Raw genomic sequence first — 22126 nt, 5'->3', positions numbered from 1 at the left:
AAGAAAAAAAAAGTAAGAAACAAGACAGTCATCCAGGCTTGGGAGCCAAGTAAGTACTATATGCTGTTTGTTGCTGTTAACCCAAGACTTGTGTGCCCGTGGTGGTAGTGAACACTGGTGATGATGATGATTTTTAGACATGTATATTATATACTGTAATATATAGAGAGCCTATTTAAAATACTTAGCTTTCTTTTGTTAAAAACTGCAGATCCTGTTAAAATATATTCCAGGTATCTGTTTAATTTTCTTAGTGTGAACTTTTTAAAGTATGAATTTTTTTTTTATCCTCCCCCGAGAACTTTTTTTTTTTAAAATGAATTTTTTCTTGAGCTAATAAGCTACTAATGGCTCATTTTACCAGAATGGTGGTAGTGACAATAAAGGTGGTGGTCAAGATCAACAAGATTAGTACACATACTACCCTTAGTAATCCATCTACCCTTCTAATACATATGTAGAAATCACCTCTCAGGTGCCTGGGATTGTGCTAGGTGCTGGGGACTCAAAGATGAAAAGTCTCTGATCTTAGTTTTGAGAAGTGACAAGGAACTGTAGGAGCTAAGGCATCACTAAACTGCACAGAAAGACCTCACATAGGAGTGACAACTGACACGAAGTACACCAGTTACAATCATATAAGCATCCTATCCAGTAAACCAAGGGTTAAACCTGGTTTTCCAAAGGTCTAGTGCAAGTGAACATCTAATAGCAAGGAGGCTACAGAGGTGGCGAGAACGTCTCCATTCTATGCATTCTTGGTTTCCACCCCCCCACCTCCCTCCCACCCCCGGCAGAGGTAATGTTTTCTCCACAGAGGCTCAGATTTCCAGTGCAAGGAAAAAATTCTCATATGTAAAGAGACTACGAGACGTTCTCCTGGGTTTTGGACTTTTCAGTCAGTATGACTCATCTCAACCGAGATGGGAATTACTGCTAATGCCACAGTGTCACAGAATGCTATAACTGGAAGGGACCAGAGGACTCACACAGACAGCCCCTTTTATTTTTCAAATAGGGAAACAGATCTAGAAGGTAAAACGACTTGCCCCAAGGTCTGAGGTCAAGGATTTCAAAACTAGCTTTGGTTTACTTTTCTACTTTTACAACTTTTGCCAAGTTATCTGGCAGAGGGGACAATATGTGTTTTTGCTTTACTTTAATTTTTGAATTAGTATCTCTTGCTCCAGCTTGCCAGCCTCCAGGCACCAACAGCTTCTATTACAGCCAGTGTTAGTATGGTTTACAGGAGTGTTTGTGGGCTGTCCCTACCTCATTTGAGCCTCACTGCAGTAGCGCGAGGGAAGGTGCTTTATCTTTATTTATGGATGAACACATTTAGGCTTTAGGCACTAAGCAATCCTGTCCCAAATCACATGTCCAGCAGCTAGCAGAGCCAGGACTCCAACCCAGAACTGTTTCTGAGCTTGGTAGGCTCTTCCCACGCCATGGTGCTGCTCCTTGGTACTCACACAATAGGACAAGGTCTGGAAACTGTATTAGTCCCAGTACCCTCTCCCCAGGCAGGACACTAAGACTTGGAAGGCAGCCCTCCTGACACTCAGACCTGCCTGCCCTGAAGACTCACAGGTATATCATGTCAACATAACTGCACAAGGGGGGCTTAGCATTTAAATCAAGCCTTCCATAAAGCCAGCATTTTATACTTTACACGTCTTATCTGGGCTTTCTTACAATGGTCTGACTAAACTGTAAACTCCTGACTATGTCTTCTGTAAACAGATAACAGGTGTGTGGTACAAAACTTAAAAATTGCAAGTTACAAATGATGTATTATAGAATTGTGCCCCTGAAACCTTTATAATTTTATTAACCAATGTCACTTCAATAACTTCAATAAAATAAATAAATATAAAAATTGCAAAAGTAATCTCCCAGTTACCTTCCCCCAAGGCAACCACTGGCACTATTTTCTTGTTTTCTTAGGAAGATATTCTATTAAATACATACACATAGATACATACAAAGTAGCACATAATCATAGTGTTTCACACATTCCTCCCTATTTAATATATTTTAGAGATTGTTCTACATCAGGGCATAGAGTTATCCCATTATTTTTAATGGCTGAGCAGTATTTCATTATACAAATATACTATAATAATATACCTATGTAATCAGTCCCTTGTTGGGCTTCTAAGTTATTTTTAATCTTTTGCTATTAGAAACAATGCTATAATGTATATCCTGTAACAAATCCTTTCATAAATGTGGGAGGATATCTGTAGGATAAATACATAGAAGTGGAATTGTTGAATCAAAGTATATGCATTTTAAATTATGATAGATACTGCCAAACAGCTCTACACAGAGGTTGTACCTTTTATATTCCCACCAGCCATATTCCCCGCTCTTTCTCCAACTTGTGTGTCCGTCACACCTTGCATCATATCAGCACATGGTACTCAATCAATACATATTAACTGTTCGTAATGGTTTCCTACGTTAATTTCAAAATCATTTCAAAATTGGCCCTTCCCACTATCTTTTAACAATAAAATTAAGGCTAAAGAAGAGAATAAGCTTCACATACAGAAATGTCAGTTGGCCAGAGGACAGCATTCTTTAACTACCAGTCAATGCCCAGCCTTGCTCCAGCCAAGCTAAGCTTGGCTGGTGCCTTTGGAGCTGGTAGAACAGTGGCAGGGGCAAGAAATGCAGAGGCCATGGTACACACACAGATAAGACGGAGGTTGGGCAGCCTCAATAGGTGAAACATTCAATCGTGACAGGCAAAATCAGCAACCTCAACCCTTCTAACAGATAAGGTAAACTTTAAAGAAAAAGCAAGTCCAGCCAGGCTGACCCATTTACCAACTCCTTAAAGAGGCATTCTTTCTAGGGAGGTGTCTCTCAGAAACAAATGTTTGTTGGCCATTAAACTACATTTAGAATGCCTAACTGACTAAGGAGAGCTGAGTAATCTTGGAGAGTCCCAGGTTTATAAATGAGGATCCTGAGGCCCAGAGATGCTAAATGGGTAACCAGCCTTGGGTCTCATCTGACTGAGCAGAACCCAGGAGGGGTCATCTGGTCAATCCAATACAAATTAGATTTTATTTTATTTTATTTTTTTTATCCTCACCCGAGGACATTTTTCCATTTTTTGTTCAGGTAGAGTGGGAGGGAGAGAGAGGAACAGAGAGAGAGAGAGAAACATTGATGTGAAAGGAACACATTGAGTGGCTGCCACCCGCACAACCGACCAGGGCCGGGGACAAACTGCAACCGAGGTACGCGCCCTTAGCGGGAACCGAACCCGGGTCTCTCAGGACCGCAGGCCGACGCTCTAACCGCTGAACCAAACCGGCCAGGGCTACAAATTAGATTTTAAACTAGACTTTCCTATTGCAATTTGTATTAAAGATTCATGAACTATTAGGAATTCCTTTGAAAACAGATCTTTATAAAACTGTTGTACAGGATTCTATCCTGCAGCCAAATTAATGCTCAAACGACCAATGTTCAACCTTCACTTTTCTGTTGAAAACGTTCCTTCCCCCACCCCCAAGCTCAATACAATCTAAGAGCCTCCCTGTTGTAAGCCTTCAGGCAGATCATCTCTGCTACCAAGAGCAAAAGTGGCTCAAAATTAATGTGGAGCCCTAAGAACTCCAAAATCATGAGGTCAAGGCCATGTAACCACTAAAAGCACATTCCAAATGGACTCATCCAAAGGCTCACTAAGACCAAATGCAATTCAAGGAATAGTCCCAAGTCTCCTTGGAGAAAGAAAGCCGAGGAGACAGCAGCCCTCACGTCCGTAGTGCTGTAAGGGCACAAATCATTGCACCTGCATCACGATACGGCGACATGGCGTTTGCAGCAGAAGCAGCCCTTCTCTCAATCTGGCGGGCGAACCCGTAAGTCAAATCACCACTTAGTAAGTCGTAGTGCCTCCCTTTCCCCATATGCTCCTCAAAAGAGAAGTATGATTCTGGTTTACTCCAAGGGTGCTCACTGTAGTTGTTGGTGGCTATTTCCTTTCAATCAGTTTTGCTACACTCCTGAGAAAACAACAGCATAAAACAGGCCTAAACTTTTACCAAATGTTCTCAGACAATCTAACTGAATAGTAAACACATGAACTCAAGCTCTTAGTTTTCTCAAGGACAAAAGCTGTGGGTCTGTCTGCTTTAAAATCTCTGGCTTAAGAGAAAAGTCTTAAATTAAAATCTGAAAGCCAGCTGTATGGAGTTTTCCAAAGTAAATGCTCAACAGGTAGGAATTATTTTTACCTTATTACTGCTCCCCATGACAGTATCATGATACTGCCCAACAAAAATACACATCAAACACATAATTGGTCAGTGTCCACTGGCAGGCACAGCACAAAGTTCCTTTTACTTACCATCTAAAATAATTTCTCTTCTTTAGTCTGGATCTGGTTTAACTTCTTTGAAGCCCTGACACCCACCATGTTTCCAATGTCAAATAAACCAGGACACAAAGTAATAGGCTGTAGAGAACACCAAGTCCCAGTCCCCATTTTATAGTAACAGCTATTCTCCGTTTCTTCATTTGCCAGAGGATAGGGCTGGATCCTTTCCTCCAAATACCTCTGATTCTATGAAGTCCAAAATATAAATCTGAAAACTAATTCTGAATTTTAAAACAGGGTAATTTCAGTCACCTGTAATGGATGCTCTAGAGCAGCTCTGTCCAATAGAAATATAATGCAAGCCACATATGTGTAATATAACAACTGTTAGTACCCTTACTAAAAACAAAAGTGAATTTAATTCTAACAATATATTGAACTCAATATATCAAAATTTATTTCAACATGTAACCAAAAATCTAAATTTATTAATTAGAAGTGATGAACACATTCAACATATACTACAACAAATCTTGCCCAACATCACAAAATGCAGTCCTAGCAAAACAAAAGTTGTGTTTAACAGAAAAATCTTATACTGCTGTTTTTACATTTAAACCAAAATTCATTAAATTAAAAAAATTCAGTTCGTCAGCTGCACTAGCCCATTTCAAGCACTGAAAAGTGACAAGTGGCTAGTGATGGTGTTGGACAGTGTAGCTCTGCAGGAGCCCGTGGAGTAAGCCCTCCACCCTCCAGAGCGGGGAAGCTCCTGAACCAAACTCTTCTGTTGTGTAAACTGCTTCCTGAGGATACACTGGGAACATTAACCCTTCCCAACTACACTAGGTAGTATTTATACTTTTAGCAATTGTTTGTAAAAAACTACCTCAATTACCTAAAATGCTAGTGTGAATCTGAATTACTAAGAGGCTCAAAATGACTAACAAATCATCTTGAGATTATTTAGCAAAAGTTATGGTCCAGATAGATGCCACACGATCACCATGATTATCGCAAAGGTCATCTGAAGACTGGGTAGAAATAAGGGGTTTTAGGTGATGGGAAAATGTTACGTGTTCCAACTAAGGATATGAATAATCCTGAGTTTGGAAATGACAATGCAACTGCTTTCCGATGAGCACATTTGAAAATGCACAGTATCCACTTGTTGCCAGTGCCTGACAGCAATTTAGACCTCTTAAAGAGGAAATTATAAATAGTGCATATTTCATTCTCTTCAAATCAGTATAGGAATCCTTCTTTCGTTAATATAAATCTTTTCAATTAACCCACTAAATAAATATGTAAGAACAGTTGTTACTTGGTGAGCCTTTACATTAAGATTTGAGAATGAAAAATCACAGTGCCAATATTTTAAGTCCAGATTAAACACAGGTATGACACAATCTAAGTAATAATAACGGCAACCACTTATTGTGCACTTTCTATGTGCTCAACACTATTCCAGGCACTTGTATTCATTATCTGTTCATGCTCACACCAATCTGTGGGGTAGGTAGTAGTATTATCATCACCCTTTTAGAGCAAGGAAACCGAAGCATGGAAATGTTAAGTAACTTTGCCTGAAGACCTCCATCTAATAAATGGTGACAATGAGATCCAACCCAGGTTTATATTACAGAAGCACTCAAATGACACAGGCTCTTACTTCAGAATAACCTAGGCCTCTTTAAGAGAGGTTGCTCGAAGGCTTAGGAAGACCGCGGGGTGCCAGCCGGGCTCTGCTGCTAACCAGCTGCACGGGTAGCTCTGGCCTAGCCACCTAACCTCACTGTGCTGTCCTTACAAGGGAAAACCCAGACACAATGCCCATCCTCACAGAAGTGTTCTTCATATGAAAATAACAGTATGTGAATACCCCTTAGAAATACAGGACAACTTGGGAGTGAGGTATTAATACTATAAATAAATTCAACTCCTATTGCAGATGTCAAATGAATATGGGAAGTATCTGATTTCTAGGCTTCTGAGTCTAACCACTATACAAAAAGTAGAAGATGAGACCCTAACTTGCTTATGTTATGTATCAAACATCTGCATGGCAACAACAGATGGTAAATGTAAAACGTTTTCAGCTGTGTCATCATCCCGAGGGTCACCACTCTGCCTTTTTAAAATTTTATTTATTTTTAAAATACGGAACGCTTTGCGTGTCATCCTTGCGCAGGGGCCATGCCGATCTTCTCTGTATCGTTCCAATTTTAGTATATGTGCTGCCGAAGCGAGCACTCTGCCTTTTTTTAAAAAGGCCAGTTACCTTGAGGTAGTTATTACTAAAGAAATATTTTAGTCTTTAAAAACTAAAAGAAGGGTGTGGGCTTTAGAAGCAGACAAGGCCACAGGGACCGGCTCAGTTCATGTTTGGATTTAGCCTTCCACTCCCCACTCCCTTTCTGTTCGCACGACTTGCCTGTTTGTACAAACAGTGCTCCGTTTATAAGCCCAGAACCCCAGAGTAAGAAATTCTGCCACCACTGAAGGAGTGTATCTGGGAAGGAGTTCAGTGCATAGCTTATCAATCCACATAAGTACAGGGGACCCAGCAGACAGGCCATGGGTCCCACAGAGGCAGCTGGGCAGTGCATGGCCCTCTGCTGTCCTAGGGCACATGTTAAGGCCTTGCTATGGATCAGTGTTCTGTTTCAGGAAGCTTCTGTTGCCACAACAATCAGGCCCTCACAGGTGACCAGGGACATGCATATGGAAGACCACAGGAGAGTGAGAAGTCTATAGCAAAGAGCAAGAAGAGGCATGGATGTTTATGCTGTTACACGGCTAGAATTCAAGGAGGTACTTTTCAAGTGGCCATGGACATCTTAGATCCTCACACATTCCAATATCCCCGACAAATAAGAAATATAAGTACGATAATGATCACAGCCACCACTTGCTGAACACGTACAGTGTGCTCCATCTTGTGCCCAGTTCTTTTCTTTCTTTTTTTTTGTTAATCCTCACCCAAGAATTTTTTTCCATTGATTTTTAGAGAGAGTGGGGGGGGGGGGGAGACACACATCTATGTCAGGAGACATAGACTGATTGCCTCCTGGACCAACCGGACCAGACCCGGGATCAGCCTGCAACCCAGGTAGTGCCCTTGACCAGGAATCAAACCTGAGACCCTTCGGTGCGCTGGCGGATGCTCTAACCACCAAGCCATGCTGGCTAGGGTGCCCAGTAATTTTCTTAATTTCGGAATGCTGTGATGTAGATATCAGCCATGTCAAAGAGGATGAAACGGAGGCACATTCCACTGTGAAATCGATCAACTTAACCTCTCAAGGCCTGAGTTCTCTGCCCACAGAGCAGGGGCAATGCTCCTTCCCTCACGGCAGAACAAGGAGTACCCGTGACAAAATCAGCTTGTTAAAGCATCAGCACCCTGCCCAGCTTTGGGAAGAGCCTGCCACCACCACCACCTACCTCTGCTAGCTCAGGACTCACAAGGAAAGCCCATGGGAGGGAAAAGAGGATACTGTCTGTTTTTCTCTTTTCTTGGGTGAACACTGCCAATCATTGGGACTGGAAGCCGAGGATGAGACTACTGGAGGGGACTGAAGACAGTAAGAGTAAATCGATCTTAGAAAAGGGCAGAAAGAGAGAAACTCCCCCTGTGCCACCTTGAAGAAAACAATACATCCTCACAGCAAAACGGCAGCTTCTTGCTCATCTTCCTCTCCTGACATCAGTGACATTAGTATACCGGCGGACGGGTTTCTGTTACAACACTGGAATAACAGGGCATGCAAACTTGAGTACAAACAGTTGCATCACGGGGCCAAAATTAGGAGAAAATCTACTCCCCTTAAAACTCTAAAAAAGTATTTTTGAATAGTTAACAAAGGTACAATTTAGAGTTACAATTATAGATCCCTGATAGGCGGGCTGATGCCAAACCGACTCAACCACTCACACACAGAAGAGCCCCCTCACCATGTCTCTGCCTCCAACGTGTTCGTCCTCCGATTCACAGGCCATAAAAACTTCCCGTCCACATTCGGCTCATGTATCTTGCCCTTTCAAAAACTTCCCATGATTTCCAGCTGCCTTGTATAGTTGCAACGCCACTCAGAGGCACTGGAGATCCTCTAATTAACCTTTTCAGCCCCAGCGACCCAATATGCAGCCAGTCTGTCCAGCTCACGCCTGCATCTTCCCTCAAGCTCCCAACTAAAGCTTGAGCCAAATGAAACCCATGGCTTATAAAAAAAAAGTGCAGTTAAAATGCTACCTCTCCTCTGTACTGTCATGAAGCTGTCCTATATCACAGAGGAGCTTGTATAAATACCAAGTTCCTAGAGCGTAGTAACAGACTCACTCTCATGTTTGTGGAGCAATTACAATTAATTAAGTACCAGGCCTGGTGCCAGACATCAGTTACAAAAATGAAATACAGTCCCTATCCTAGAAGTCATACCTTAAGCAGAAGGGATAAAGATGTAAAGTAATTTATACTCCTTATGATGTGAAGCATGCCCTCTAATCCAGGTGTACAAGAGGCAAAAGGATCGATTAAGGAACAGGGGCAATGTGAAAAGCAAATGTCCTTCAGGGAGGACAACACACTTGCTGCATTATCTTGAAAGAGTATGATAATCTCATGCCCTGAAAGTTCCCCAGGGTGTGTAAATACCTAATAAATATTTGAGGAATGAATAAGTGTACATTTACACCCAGTATTCAGTATTTTCATTGTATACCTTAAGATATCTGGGGTTAAGGAGTTATGATTACTGAATTAACAAAGGTATCATGTTTAATATCGTTTATGACCCAACCATTAGTCATAGAAAAATTATTTACCCTCATTCACAGTAACAATAATTCAAATTACTCTTTGGGTACTCTACTAAAAACAAAGTATTATATCTTGAACACACACTCCAAGTTAACAATAAAGTTGATTTTTTGAGAGAACAAATATGATAGCATCTTTATACATCCATTAAAGAATTTTATAATTTGGATAATGTAATGATTAATCAGTAAATACAAATGTTTGATTAAATGTATTTTCGTAGAGAACACTAGTTATTTCCCTCAGAAAAAGGACAAGAAATGGGTGACCTCACTTTGCCTCCATTTTCTAGACTTTTGTCCTAAAGCATCAAATTATTATATCTCAACCTCTTCAGCTATTCTATAGCTTCCCTCACTTTCTTACTTCAGTTCTCAGGCATCTTCAAAAAGTACCCAGTAGAACTGGTCTTTTTCAGACCAATTCTTCCCTGCTACAGACCCAAGAAATGGTAACAACTACCATCAAATAACATTGCTCTTTGTTAAGGGAACCAGACTAGATCCTTTACCTAAGTGAAATGTACCTGGTCCCTTTGGTTTCTAGAGCCTTCATCAGTTTCTATGGTGTCTCTCTCATTACCCTCTTTCAGTTTAGAATACAAGGTATGAGCGATCTGCCATCTGAGGAGATGGCGGGCCTATCCACAAAGACCAGGAAAGATTTCCTGAGAACAAGCAGTACTATTCTAAAAGCAAATGCATCACAGTGATTCCACTGGGTTGCCACCACCACCTCGAATGTTTGGAACTGTATGGGGGTAGATGGGTCTATTTTCTGGCTGTCACAAAATATCCTGTAATGTGGGACTGTCCTTCACTCTAAAGAGAAGTCCATCGGGCCCATGCACCAGCAGCACCCGCTTTGATAAACACAGACTGAGCTCCTTGAGGGTGGGACACTGTCTTAATTAAGCTCTGTAAAGAAGTCCCTTATTCCTTAGCATCTAACAAACCAGCCATAAGTCGTTAGACAAAGAAAGAAAGAAGGCAGGGAAGGAAAAAATAAAAAATAAAAAAAAAAACAGGGAAGGGAGAGCAGAGACTATGGACAGACACCTCAGTTCCTGTTCTGCCATTGTGAGCCACATGGCCCAGGACAAGTTATTTTACCTCTTTGAATAGGTTTTGTTGTCTGTAAAATGGAGATAACAGCCCCCATCACCATAGCGTTATTGTCCAGATCAAGTAGAGAATCTGTCTAGGACCTGCTACAGTACTAGCAGGTGTTCAGTAAATGTTAGTACCCACCCACCCACCCTTTTTACAAGATGTCTTATAACAACAAAAGGCTGGTTCTCTTTACAACTTGGTTTTGAAGGAAATGAGCTGGTAATGTGAACCAAAATAAAAGACTAATTGTTCCCTCCGTCTCCATTATTATAGTTGCCAGTGCACACACAATCACTGAAGCTTTATAGCACAATGGTACCGTTAGCAAGTGAACTCTGGAAACCTGTAGCACAGAACAGGAGATGTGTGCTCCTAGAGCCCCAACTTCCAAAAGTCAGGGACAGAAGGAAGAGAGATGAATGAGTTTCTATCTAGCAGAGTCATTTCTATCCACATCTCTGTAGGGAGAAAAGGCTGTGAGGTTTCCCTAGCTCTTAAGATGCTTTACATCCTTTCTGAATGCCACCTCCCCCTCCAAGTTAAAGAGCCAGGGGCCAAAATATCCATATATAATCAATCCTGCCCTGGCACCCCAGGGGCACCTCATGGGGAAGGGGAGGGGCAGAGAAGATACCAACAATGGAAATACTTATCTAAATTGGGAACTCTCTCTCTCTCTCTCTTTTTTTTTTTTATCCTCACCCGAGGACATTTTTCCATCTTTTGTTCAGGTAGAGTGGGAGGGAGAGAGAGGAACAGAGAGAGAGAGAAACATCGATGTGAAAGGAACACATCGAGTGGCTGCCACCCACACAACCGACCAGGGCCGGGGACAAACTGCAACCAAGGTACATGCCCTTAGCGGGAACCGAACCCGGGTCTCTCAGGACCGCAGGCCGACGCTCTAACCGCTGAGCCAAACCGGCCAGGGCAATTGGGAACTCTCTTAATGGAGCCTTCATCTGCACTCTTTAGAAGAATTCCAAAGGTTCCATTATTACTGAATTACTCTGTGGTCACATACATGTGTACCATTAACTGGAAGGAATATGTAAGTATAAACTGTCCCGGGGAAGTCAGAATACAGTGGGTGTTGCAGTCTCATTCTCCCTGCAAAGGGGAAACATGAATCCCATGCTGTATGGGACTCCGGTTAATTCACCCACAGGAGGAGTGACAGCTGCCCCGGCCCTGTTCCTAGGCTCTGCCAAATGGTTTCTGACTACATTCCACCAAGGATTAGGGGGTAGGGGGGCTGGAGAGATGCTAGAGGTTGGGAAGAAGGGTACCTCTCTCAGTGGTCCCAGCTCCTGAAGCCAGGCCAGCTTCTCGTTTGAGGAGGGTGGGCCAGATCCTAGTATTCCATAGCCTCCCTCTGCCCCTCCAGCCCTAGGAATAACAGTGGCTTCCTGAAGCTGCTAATCTCCGGGTTGTCCGGCTTCTCAGCTCTTCCATCACCTACATAATTAATTTTCTATATTACATTCCCCCTGTTCAAAATATCTTGCATGGTTTCTGGTTTTCTAAACTGAACTCTGGATTATTTCTTAACCTCACCAAAAGAGTTGTCTCAATAAAGACAAAACCTATAACAGGGTTTTTAAAAAAATATGTGTGTGTGTGTGTGTGTGTGTGTGTATTTTTTTTCTTTATTGATTTTAGAGAGAGAGGAAGGGAGAGAGATAGAAACACTGTTGACAGAGAACATCAATTGGCTGCCTCCTGCGTGACTCCCACTGGGGATTTGGCCCACAACCTGGGCATGTGCCCTGACCAGGAATTGAACCAGCAACCTCTTGGTGCATGGGTCGATGCTCAACCACTGAGTCACACAGGCAGGGCTATAACAGGGTTGTTAAAATAACTCAAGATAACGTGTGTTAAAACAGCACAAGCAGTCCTGGACGATTTTGCTCAGCAGTTAGAGTGTCGGTCCTTGGACCAAAGAGTTGCGAATTCCGGTCAAGGGCACATACCTCGCTTAGGGTTTGGTCCACGGCCCTGGCCCTGGTCGAGGTCATGTGGGAGGCAACCAATCTATATGAGAGAGACACACGTGGGTGTTTCTTTCTTTCTCTCTCTCCCTCCCTCCCCCTCCTGCTCCATATGAAGATAAATGGAAAAATATCCTCGGGTGAGGATTAAAAACAAAACAAAACAGCACAAGTAAATACCCAAAAATGCTTTCCCTTTGTCACACTGAGAACCTAAGTAGAAGAGAAAACTGTACTGATTTAAGAGATACTAGGTAAACATTCTGGATCAACCTGAGGCTTCTTTCAGGAAGAGTCCAAAAGGCTGCATTCCTCCTGGGTCCACTGGAAGGAATCCTGTACGCTCATTTTCTTTTTCCTCTCAGTCCCTCTCCTTTTAATTGCAAAACCCATTTTCTAAGTGAAATGTAACCTGGAATCTCCTCTTTCAGAGTCACCTTCCTCATTTCCAATGACTGCCCCAAGGATTCTTCCAAACACGCAGCCTGGGAAAGAGCTTTCTAGCGAAGGGTGACTGGAAAAGAACCTGAACCAGAGGATGGTTTTCATTCTTGGCCTGGTCTCAGCTTGGGAGCCAGTGGAAGAGAGCACATGGGCCACGGGTGAGGGGAGAACACGACCAGCACAAAGTAAAGCTGCCCTGTCCTTTGGGGTTGGTTTCCCAGTATAGATTTTAATTATGTTTCATTGAGAATTGCCAAGAACAAAAACCACTTCTTGCATTTAAACTTAAATTTTGGTGGTTTCATCACCAGGATTTTAATGGTTAAAAGTTTTTTTGGGGAGGTCAAAAAAATTTATGATTCCTGAACACTCTCTACATACAACAGCAAGACTCTAGTACTGTAAAACAAACCAGCAAGAAGTACAGGTTCTTGGCCAGCCCTCCAGCGTCCGATGAAGTGTATGTCATACCTGTTCCTGTTCTGGTCACAGAATGCAACAAAGCATAATGGTCATTTTTCCCAGTACTCTACTCCCTTAAGCTGGGAATAGGTTGGGTTCTCCATCCATATGTGATGTTATAATTTTTTTTTTTTTTGGTTAATCCTCACCCAAGGATATTTTTTCCACTGATTTTTAAAGAGTGGAAGGGAGAGAAAGAATCTTTCAAGTGAGAGATACACATTGATTTGTTGCCTCCTGCATGACACCAACCAGGGCCAAGGATCAACCTGCAATGGAGGTAGGTACCCTTGGTGGGGAACTGATCCCCTGACCTTTCAGTCTGAGGGCTGATGCTCTAACCACTTGGCAACCCGCCAGGGCATGATATTATAATTTTGTGCTGAAGCAGAGCAGACAAAATATTGTCGAGTCCTGAGTGAAGCAAAATTCCATACTCTTTATCAGTAGGCCACCTACATACCCAGTCAATATTATCAATGCTGACTCTCACACAGACTTGGAAGGGTGAAGGCAGAGATGGTACTAGCCCATCCTGAAAGTCCAATACACTCTAGCAAAAAGAAAAAAGAAAAAGAAGGGGCAAAATGATTCATTAAAATACAAGTATAGCCCTGGCTGGGGTGATTCAATTGGCTGGAGCGTCGTCCCATACACCAAAAGGTAGAGGGTTCAATTCCCAGTCAGGGCACATACCCAAGTTGTGGGTTCAATCCCTGGGTAGGGGGTAGGGAGGTAACAGATAGATGATCCTCTCTCACATCGATGTTTCTCTCTCTCTCTCTCCCTTCCTAAATCTATACAAAATAATAATATTAAAAAATAAAATAAAACCTTTTAAGAAGAAACACAAATATGCATTGCATAGAACCTAAATGTTAACACTGAAATTCTTCTGTTTTGAGATAAACACCTATTATGCACATTATTCAGCACAAAACTCACAAGAACAAGTGCAAGAATAGAATACTGTTTTTTAAATGTAAAGCAATAGGAGGGAATGGGTTAGCAGAATTCCAAACTACTGATGACTAGTTAGAAAAGCAGGCAGCTTCCTGGGGGAGACTAAATATACCCTCCGATGGGAGAATGGTGGGGGGCATGACTGGAGTTGGGCTGCACAAGCTCTGCTTGGCTACACTGGAGAGAGGCCTGGCTGGCTGGCACAGGGTGCCACTCCCTTCTTGGGCCAGTTCCCACTCGGTCTTCAAGGTGAGGCTAAGCCAGCTTCAGAAGGCCCAGCACCATACCCTAAGTCTCTCAAGTGGGACTGCTGTGCTGTACATCTCCAACTCTCCCTTCCCTTCTCCCCTTCTCTTTCTCTCTCGAAAACAATTCAGAAGTTAGCCCCAGTTTCCAAATATGTAAACCAGAAAGCCATTCAGATGAGTACAAATGGTAGCCATTGTGGTCAGAATATAAAGTTGACTTTACCTGGCAGATACAGAGAATACAAAAAATTGAGTTGCTAAAAGATGCCTTGTAGATTTAAATCTTTTTGTTTTATTTTTAATGGGCGAAGATAATGAGGCTCAGAAATACAGGGCAGAGCTTCCTAGGGTAAAGCTAGGTTTATTGGAGCCTCCAGGCTCTACAACACCTACCCCAAGCACCTGTCCTCACTACCTTTTCTATGCTTTTCCCAAATGATCTAGACTGCAGGTTATCACAGGCCACATTCCTGACAAAACACGAAAAAAATTCTACTGACCCACTTGGGGAAAATCTTTTGATAAAAAAAGTTATCACCCAAATCTCCATGAGGTGATTAAAGAGCTCAAGTTATATTTACTGAATTTCAAACATTCACCGGGCACCTTAAAACACAGTTCTCAGATTTAGGTGTTGATCTTAAAAGGCTGTGAAGGTCAGTGAACAAATATAAAAACACTTCCTTTCATTATTTCAGTAAGACATCTTAACCAGATTTTCTAAGTCACTATATAAATATCAATGGCTGCGCTGGCCAGCGTGGATCAGTCGGTTGGGGGCGGTCAGGTGCACCAAGAGGCTGCTGGTTTGATTCCCAGTCAGAGCACATGCCTGGGCTCAATCCCCAGTGGAGGGAATACAGGAGGCAGCCCATCAGTGGTACACGCTCACATTGATGTTTCTCTTTTATCCCTTCCTCTCTCTCTAAAAAAATCAATAAACTATTTAAAACATTTAAATATCAGTGGCTACCAAGCACTGGGCTAGGTTTTCTAGGGTACTGGTTCTCAAACCAGACTGCACATTGGAATCCCTTCAGAAGCTTGAAAAAATACTGTTGCCTGGGTCCCACCCCCAGAGACTTTGATTTAATGAGGGATATGGCCAGAGCAGCAGTATTTTAAAATACTGATGGCGATTCTAATAGACAGTAAACCACTGCTACCGGGACAAAAAGAAATACATAAAGTGGAAACAACTGAAATATTCATCAACTAATGAGTGGATAAATAAAATTTTGTGTATCCATACAATGGAATAGTATTCAGCAACAAAAAGGAATGGACATACCACAACATGTTGAGTCTGTCTCTGTCTGTCTATGTATCTTCACTAAGAAACTTACTTTGGACCACTATTTCAAAAGGAAAAGATCAAATGGAACAGTAGAATATTCTAACTAACAAGGCAAACAAAGGTGAACAAAGACTCCAGTAGCTAAGAGATTTTATTAAGAAAAAGGAAAACTATCCCTGAAAAATGTGAGGCAGAATCTCAGACACTGCTGAAATCCCAGAAATTTAAACGCACCTAGGCCTCTATGTCTTCCTTAAAAGGCCCCTATGTGGTAATTCCACTGTCAGGTTTATTTACTCTCCCTGCATGGAAGAAGGTCTACCTCCCCCTTCACATACAGTGTTACTAAATTTCTAGGTAAGTAGAAAAGGTTAATAAACTCATTAACTCCTGCCTCTCCTTTCCCCAGTTTTCTTTTTTTAAATTTTTTTTTCTTTATTGATTTTAGAAAAAGAGGAAAGGAGAGGGAGAGAGAGAGAAACATTGATGAGAGAAAATATCAATTGGCCACTTCCTGCATGACCCCACTGGGGATTGGGCCTACAACCTGGGCATGTGCCCTGACCGAGAATAGAACCAGTGACCTCTTGGTGCATGGGTTGGTGCTCAACCACTGAGCCGCATCGGCCAGGCTCCCCAGTTTTTCTTAAAGGGTGAGCTTTTCCTCCTGTTCAAAGCTTAACTAGTCCTGGTTCAGTTCAGAAGTGGTGATTAAGAGCTATGGGAGTCAGACTACTTAGACTTGAATCTCACCTGCACTGCTCAATAGTTGGGTCACTTTTAAGCCTCTGTATGCCTCTTTTCTCACCTGGGAACTGGAGATGATAGTATTTCCCATGCGGTTACTGTGAAATTATGCATATGAAGCAATGATCACACTGCCTAGCATGCAAGGAAGTGGCCAATAACTTATCTATTATCATCTTAGTGCCAAATTCTTCCTGCATCCAAGTTACACTGAACCGTTAACCTCAGATCAAGGAAAAATCAAAAAGGAAATGTTATTTATGCAAAAACTCCTTTAAATAAATTCGTTCAGCCAACAGAGAAGAAATTCCCGGCTGGGGTGTGGGGATAGTGCTTATAGTTTACAGAGGGTTCTGTTTCTCATGCTGTTCTGTAAGTATAACTCATCCTGAATAAAAAATAAATACTAAGAGAAATAATGTATTTGACTTCCAACTCTTCCTAGTAATCCTAAAGACAGGGTTTTTGTTTCCCCAGTATTGTCTATAAAAACCCAAGTTAAAAAAAGAAAGATTCCAAAATGGCCCAAATTATTCTTAATGCAGAAAGACTGATGTGAGTTGTGTATTCATTCCTACATGCTGCTTCCACAGACTCTCAAGAGATTTTTCATATCTAAAAAGTCAAGTTGTTCTCTGGTTAACATTCATTCAGGAAATGAGAGGGCCGTCCTATTTTTCTTTTAAAAATAATCTTATTGGTTTAGTCCATGATCAGTTTCATTCCTCACACACAAGACACCTCCAAGACACCTTGAAAAGAGTAACGGATGGTTCCTTCCACCTACTGGAGATAAAGAATCTAAGGCTCTCCTTACCGACCTGTTCATCAACAGCTTCTCTGCACAGAGGATGAAAAACCATACCCTAATACACATCATACCTGGTATTTCTCTGACAAAAGGTCAAAATCCACTTTGACTCTGTTCAAATCTTTCCAGACTATAATGATTTAATACGAATCAGTTCATAGACATGAAATTGATTCTAAATTTTACTCCATTTTTTTCAGTCTTCAAATATGCTAATTGATGTCTGATTACAGAGGTGGAAAAGGAATTATCTTATCAAACATAACTATAAAATTCACATTTAAATGAGAAAGCAGTACATAAGCTTTATGCAAGTCTGTATATAGAATGTTAAATTACACAGTAAAAAAAAAATTGTTTTTAATGAACGGGTTCTAAGCCACAATTCCTAAGTTTAGGAAAACTAAAGTCCATCAGCGTCATATATCCTTTTGTCATATAGGTTACTCTTGAACAGCAGCTAAATCTGAACGCACACTTCTTTATACCATTGGGAACCAGGGGAATACAATCCCGATCATTACTGGGGGAAAGTTCAAGGCAAACAGTTTTAAGGCGGGGGGGGGGGGGGGGGGGGGGGGGGCAATACATTGTCAATAACTGAAAACCTCACTTTAGATCTTCAAGCTCAGTCTAAAACATTAGGCATTTACTATACTTACTAAGTTACACATTTTCTTGAACCAAATATTTTTTCCCAAGAACCCAATTACCAAAAAAATAGAAATATAAATATCTACTCCTTTAAAGGTCCCTACAAAGTACGAACAGAAACGTATTTTCACTTTTTTAACAATTTACAGAACTTTATAGCAAAGCATTATGAAACACAGGTGTTGGGGTCCTCGGCCCTTACAAAAGAAGCAGCATGTTAAGAAACTGAGGCAAATTCTCCAACAGAAAAGAAACACTACAGAAAGCACTCAAGGGAGAAATAATATATGAAAGCCTAAAAGCAACAGAAATTCTAATCTACACTCGCAACTCTTACCCTTGACAGCACAAAACAGAATATCCTGCCTTACACATTTTGGAATTGCAATTCTGAAACGCAAATCCAAAGACAAAGCCGCCCTGGGGAAAAATAACAATTGCGCAACAGATCAACAGCTCCAACTTGTCCCTTGGCTCCAGCGCGGCAAGCTTTGCACGCTACAAAGCAGGAAAGGGCCAACCGAGGGCTGCTGTGACAGCCAACCGGCCCCTGTCACGGAGGCCACGGCCACGCACCGGGCGAGCGCCACTAGGAGGCACCGTGGGAGGACGGAAAAGCTCCCGGCACGGCCGACTCCAACCGCAAAGTCCCTGCCCCGCCCGCTCTTCCCTGCGCGCTGGGATCCTACCAGGGGTCTTCCAGTTGAAACTTTCCCACTGTGAGAGGCCGGCTTTAGCTGCCGCACGTCGGGGCATACTAGCGAATTGAGCGCTTGGGGACCTCCTCTGTGCCCCACCTGGGGGCTGGGCTTTCTGCACAAGCTGCCTAAGAGAGCGATCGCATGGGTGGGCAAAGAACCACCCTTAGACGGCCTGTAACTGAGTGAAATGCTTCCACTCTCTTTGATGGCCTTCAGGCTAATAGCTCATGCTATATAGTTTGCATAATTAATTAGAGGACTTCTGCTTGAGCAACCCCTTTATCATCAGAAGAGGTGAATAAATATGTACAAATGACTGCAGAACCAGACTCCGATTAATTAGCGGGGGCCCTCCAGGAACCGAGGGATTTAGAAACGTTGTGCTCTTCCTAGGACTCCTTTGGAAGCCTACCTGTATACGCCCCCACCTCTCACCCCTTGCTTCGCCCCTCGAGACGCCTGAATGGGTTTGAGAACTGGTTCTCCCATCTTCTCCAGCTAGGCCTTCTCGAGCAATAAACCTTCCCTTACTCCAAACTCTGATGGACTGAATACTGCCCTTTCCTTGAAGCATCGGACACACAAATCTCGTGTCTGTAACAGGCCCGGCGGGGTGAGCAAACTACGCTACAGCTCGTACAGTTGTGGGCCGGGGCAGCGGTGGCACGGAAGGGGCTCCGGGTCCCAGCCCGGAGAAGACCTCAGCTCCCCCCAAGAGCGGCCCCGTGACTAGGCACATTTTTGCCGGCTCCCAGGCGGGGGAGCCGCGCTGCCCCGGAAGTGCCGGGCCGCGCCGGCTCAGACCGCCTGCGTCCGGCCCCTCCTGCCTTGCAGCCTCTGCGGCCGCTCAAACTTGGGGTGCCGGCTGGAGCTCCGGCGTCCCAACCCGGCGGCCGGGGACACAGCTAGAGATGCCCCATTCCTTCACGCACGCAGGCATAGCCCCCAAACACCCACCCAGTCGCCCTCTGGGGCGGTGGGCACCTAGTCAGGGAGACTACCCCGGACGCGCCCCCACGCCCCTCGCGGCCCCTGAGGTCCCCGCTCTCCCGCCCCGCCCTGGCCCAAACGCTGCGTTCCCAGTGCGCGGCCGCTGCAGTCCCGGCTCCGGCCACAGACGGGAGGAAAGCCGGTGGCTGCTGTCCCTCGCGCCCCTGCCCCCATCCTGGCACTGCAGTGGGGATGAGAGGGCTAGGGCATCACCTGCTGGGACGGCAGTCCCGGCGGCGGCAGCTCCAAGTCCATCATGCTGAGCTGGGGACCGTGCTCTGAGGTTCCCCGACGGCGGCCCTGTCCCGGCTGCCCAGGCGCGGCGCGGACCAGGCGGCACTGACGGCGGCGACTCCCCCGGGCTCCGGGGCACTCGCTTCTTCGCGACGAGGCCCTAATCGCGGGCCGGGCTCCAGCCCCGCCACGCCTCCCGCCCCCGAGGGCGGGGCAAGAGCCCAGGCCTTTCCTACCCCGACTGGCCGCGCGGGCAGAGCTTCCGAAAATCCCCCGCCTTCGCCCCGGCTGATGCAAGAAGCTCGCGGTTCGGGGGCGGGAAAGGCCCCGGGCGGGGGTCCCAGAGGGCGGCTGCGGGCGGGCGGGGTGCTGGGTGGAGGGCTGCATGAGAGCTACCGGGTCCCCGCGCTCAGTTTGTCCTCCCCGCAAATAAAACTAACGTTCTCCGCCCGAGAGATTAGGAGTTGTTTGCCGAAGGTCCCTCGGGTTCAGGTGCTTTGAAACAGTTTAAACAGTTGGAACAAACACCGCTGAGACCCAGCCAAGGCGCTGGTATCGCAGCTGCGCCTCCTGATTTGGAGGTGCAGAACCTTGCCCCGCTTTATCTCAGCTCACCGCCCGAGAGTGGCGCCAGCCCTGGGGTGGGGGCTGTCGTCCTGGACCCGGCTGTGCGCACCGCGACTGCCCTCTTGCCCTCGGTCCCCTCCGGGGCTGGGGCCAGTGGGACTTGCCCAGGGGAAGTGTGGACCGCACCGGGAGCTCGTGCTCGCAGTCACCCTGAACGCCCTCCACTTACTCCCACGCGCTTTCAGTCTGGCTAGGCTCGGGACGCCAAGGGCAAACGAAGAGGTCTCCCTTGGTCGGAGATAGTCAGTACTGCCCACCAAGACCTTTCTTTTCCCACCGCAGATGGCCGTCTTTTAACACTGTGCAGTGCTTCGGCAAGCTTTTACAAGTTCCTTTTCACGTATGCACGATATAATTTAAAAAGTGAAAATAAAAAAACAAGTTATAAAACAGTTTGTATAGTACGAATCTGTTCTGTAAAATCACATGCCTAGGAAAAAAATGGAAAATTGTTCGCCAAATATTAATAGTTGTAGGACCATGAATGATTTTTATCTTTCTGTTACTTAAAGTATGTTTTCAATCTACAATGAATATACATTACGCTTTACGTTAAAAACAATTACTTAAAAACTAATCATTACCCACAGAAAACTTCAAGTTGTTGAAAAGAGGAATATTGTGAAGTCTTAAATATTTAAAAAAGAATAGATAAATTGTTTTTTTTTTCTCTTCTGTATTAACAGTCTAACTTTAACAAGCCTGGTTTTCAGTTTCTAGCTTATTATGCAAAACCAAGTGAAGTAGTGCCAGCAGTGGTTTTACTATTTCATTCAAAAAACTTCTCTCTCTCTCTCTTTCTCTCTCTCTCTCTCTCTCTCTCACACACACACACACACACACACACACACACACCTGCCTGACTATAGCAGATCAACACCCAAAGAACTTACTTTCTCTTGGTTGCATAATTTGAACACTCCCAGGATTTATCTGTAAATTTATTATGTTCAAATATTCCTTGAGGTAAGTGAAGCCTAAATTAATTGCTTGTAATTGAAGCAATCTCCTTCAACTTGAATTAAACCCTTTCAGCTGTTATGTGAAAAGCCTGTAAAATGATCTGCACACTGAAAAGGAAGCCTTAGGAGAAATTATTTACAACGAACCTGACATGAAATATGCAGACATAATGAAATGACATTTCTACCTCAAAGAAGGGCAGAGTGTATTGTTAACAATTCTAGTTACTTATGAAAACCATTACATCCTAGAAGGTAGACAATGAGTCCAGGAGGTAGGAGATACAAAGTCATATATGACATGGCTGCTGCTCTCAAGGAGTTTATAAAGTGTTGGGTATTTCCTTGTTAAGCAACAAATTTTCATTGAGTTTAGACAATGAAATAACCTTTACTTTTACAAAAATGGAACTACTGGGAGTATATTATTTCAGGAACCTGCAGAGTGCTATTTTCAAAGGGAGTAGAACAATATCATAAGTGTCTGAACATGTTTAAGAAAAATAAACACTAAGGAAATGCTATTTGATATTGCATGTTGGTTCAGCACAAAAAAAAAAGGGAACCCTAGCCTTGGCCGGGTTGGCTCAGCTATCAGTGTCGGCTGGAGGACCAAAGAGTAGGGGTTCCATTCCGGTCAAGGGCATGTACCTCAGTTGCAGTGCAGTGCCCAGCCTTGGTCAGGGTTGTGCGGAAGGCAACCAGTTGATGTGTCT

At 43.7% G+C, this 22126-nt stretch overlaps 1 protein-coding gene and 1 pseudogene across 2 annotated transcripts in view; both read right to left on the bottom strand.

Moving 5' to 3' along the window:
- Positions 1-20393, bottom strand: part of NFE2L2 (nuclear factor, erythroid 2 like 2) — a 37315-nt gene extending 16922 nt beyond the window's left edge. Inside the window, exon 1 of one of the 2 annotated variants that reach the window (XM_036253650.1) lies at positions 19801-20393. In XM_036253650.1, coding sequence (XP_036109543.1) covers positions 19801-20208 — 408 coding nt within the window. In that variant the 5' untranslated portion in view covers positions 20209-20393. Of the gene's footprint in view, positions 1-18233; positions 18367-19800 lie in introns of those variants that run through there. The other variant, XM_036253653.1, reaches the window with a different exon arrangement.
- LOC118625884 lies at positions 6497-6595 on the bottom strand (annotated as a pseudogene).
- Positions 20394-22126: the final 1733 nt, after the last annotated feature.

This window comes from Molossus molossus, unplaced genomic scaffold, assembly GCF_014108415.1.
Source record: "Molossus molossus isolate mMolMol1 unplaced genomic scaffold, mMolMol1.p scaffold_m16_p_11, whole genome shotgun sequence".
Classification (NCBI taxonomy): Eukaryota; Metazoa; Chordata; class Mammalia; order Chiroptera; family Molossidae; genus Molossus; species Molossus molossus.
Note: the sequence above shows the minus strand (reverse complement) of the source record. Positions and strands in the feature narration are given on the sequence as shown.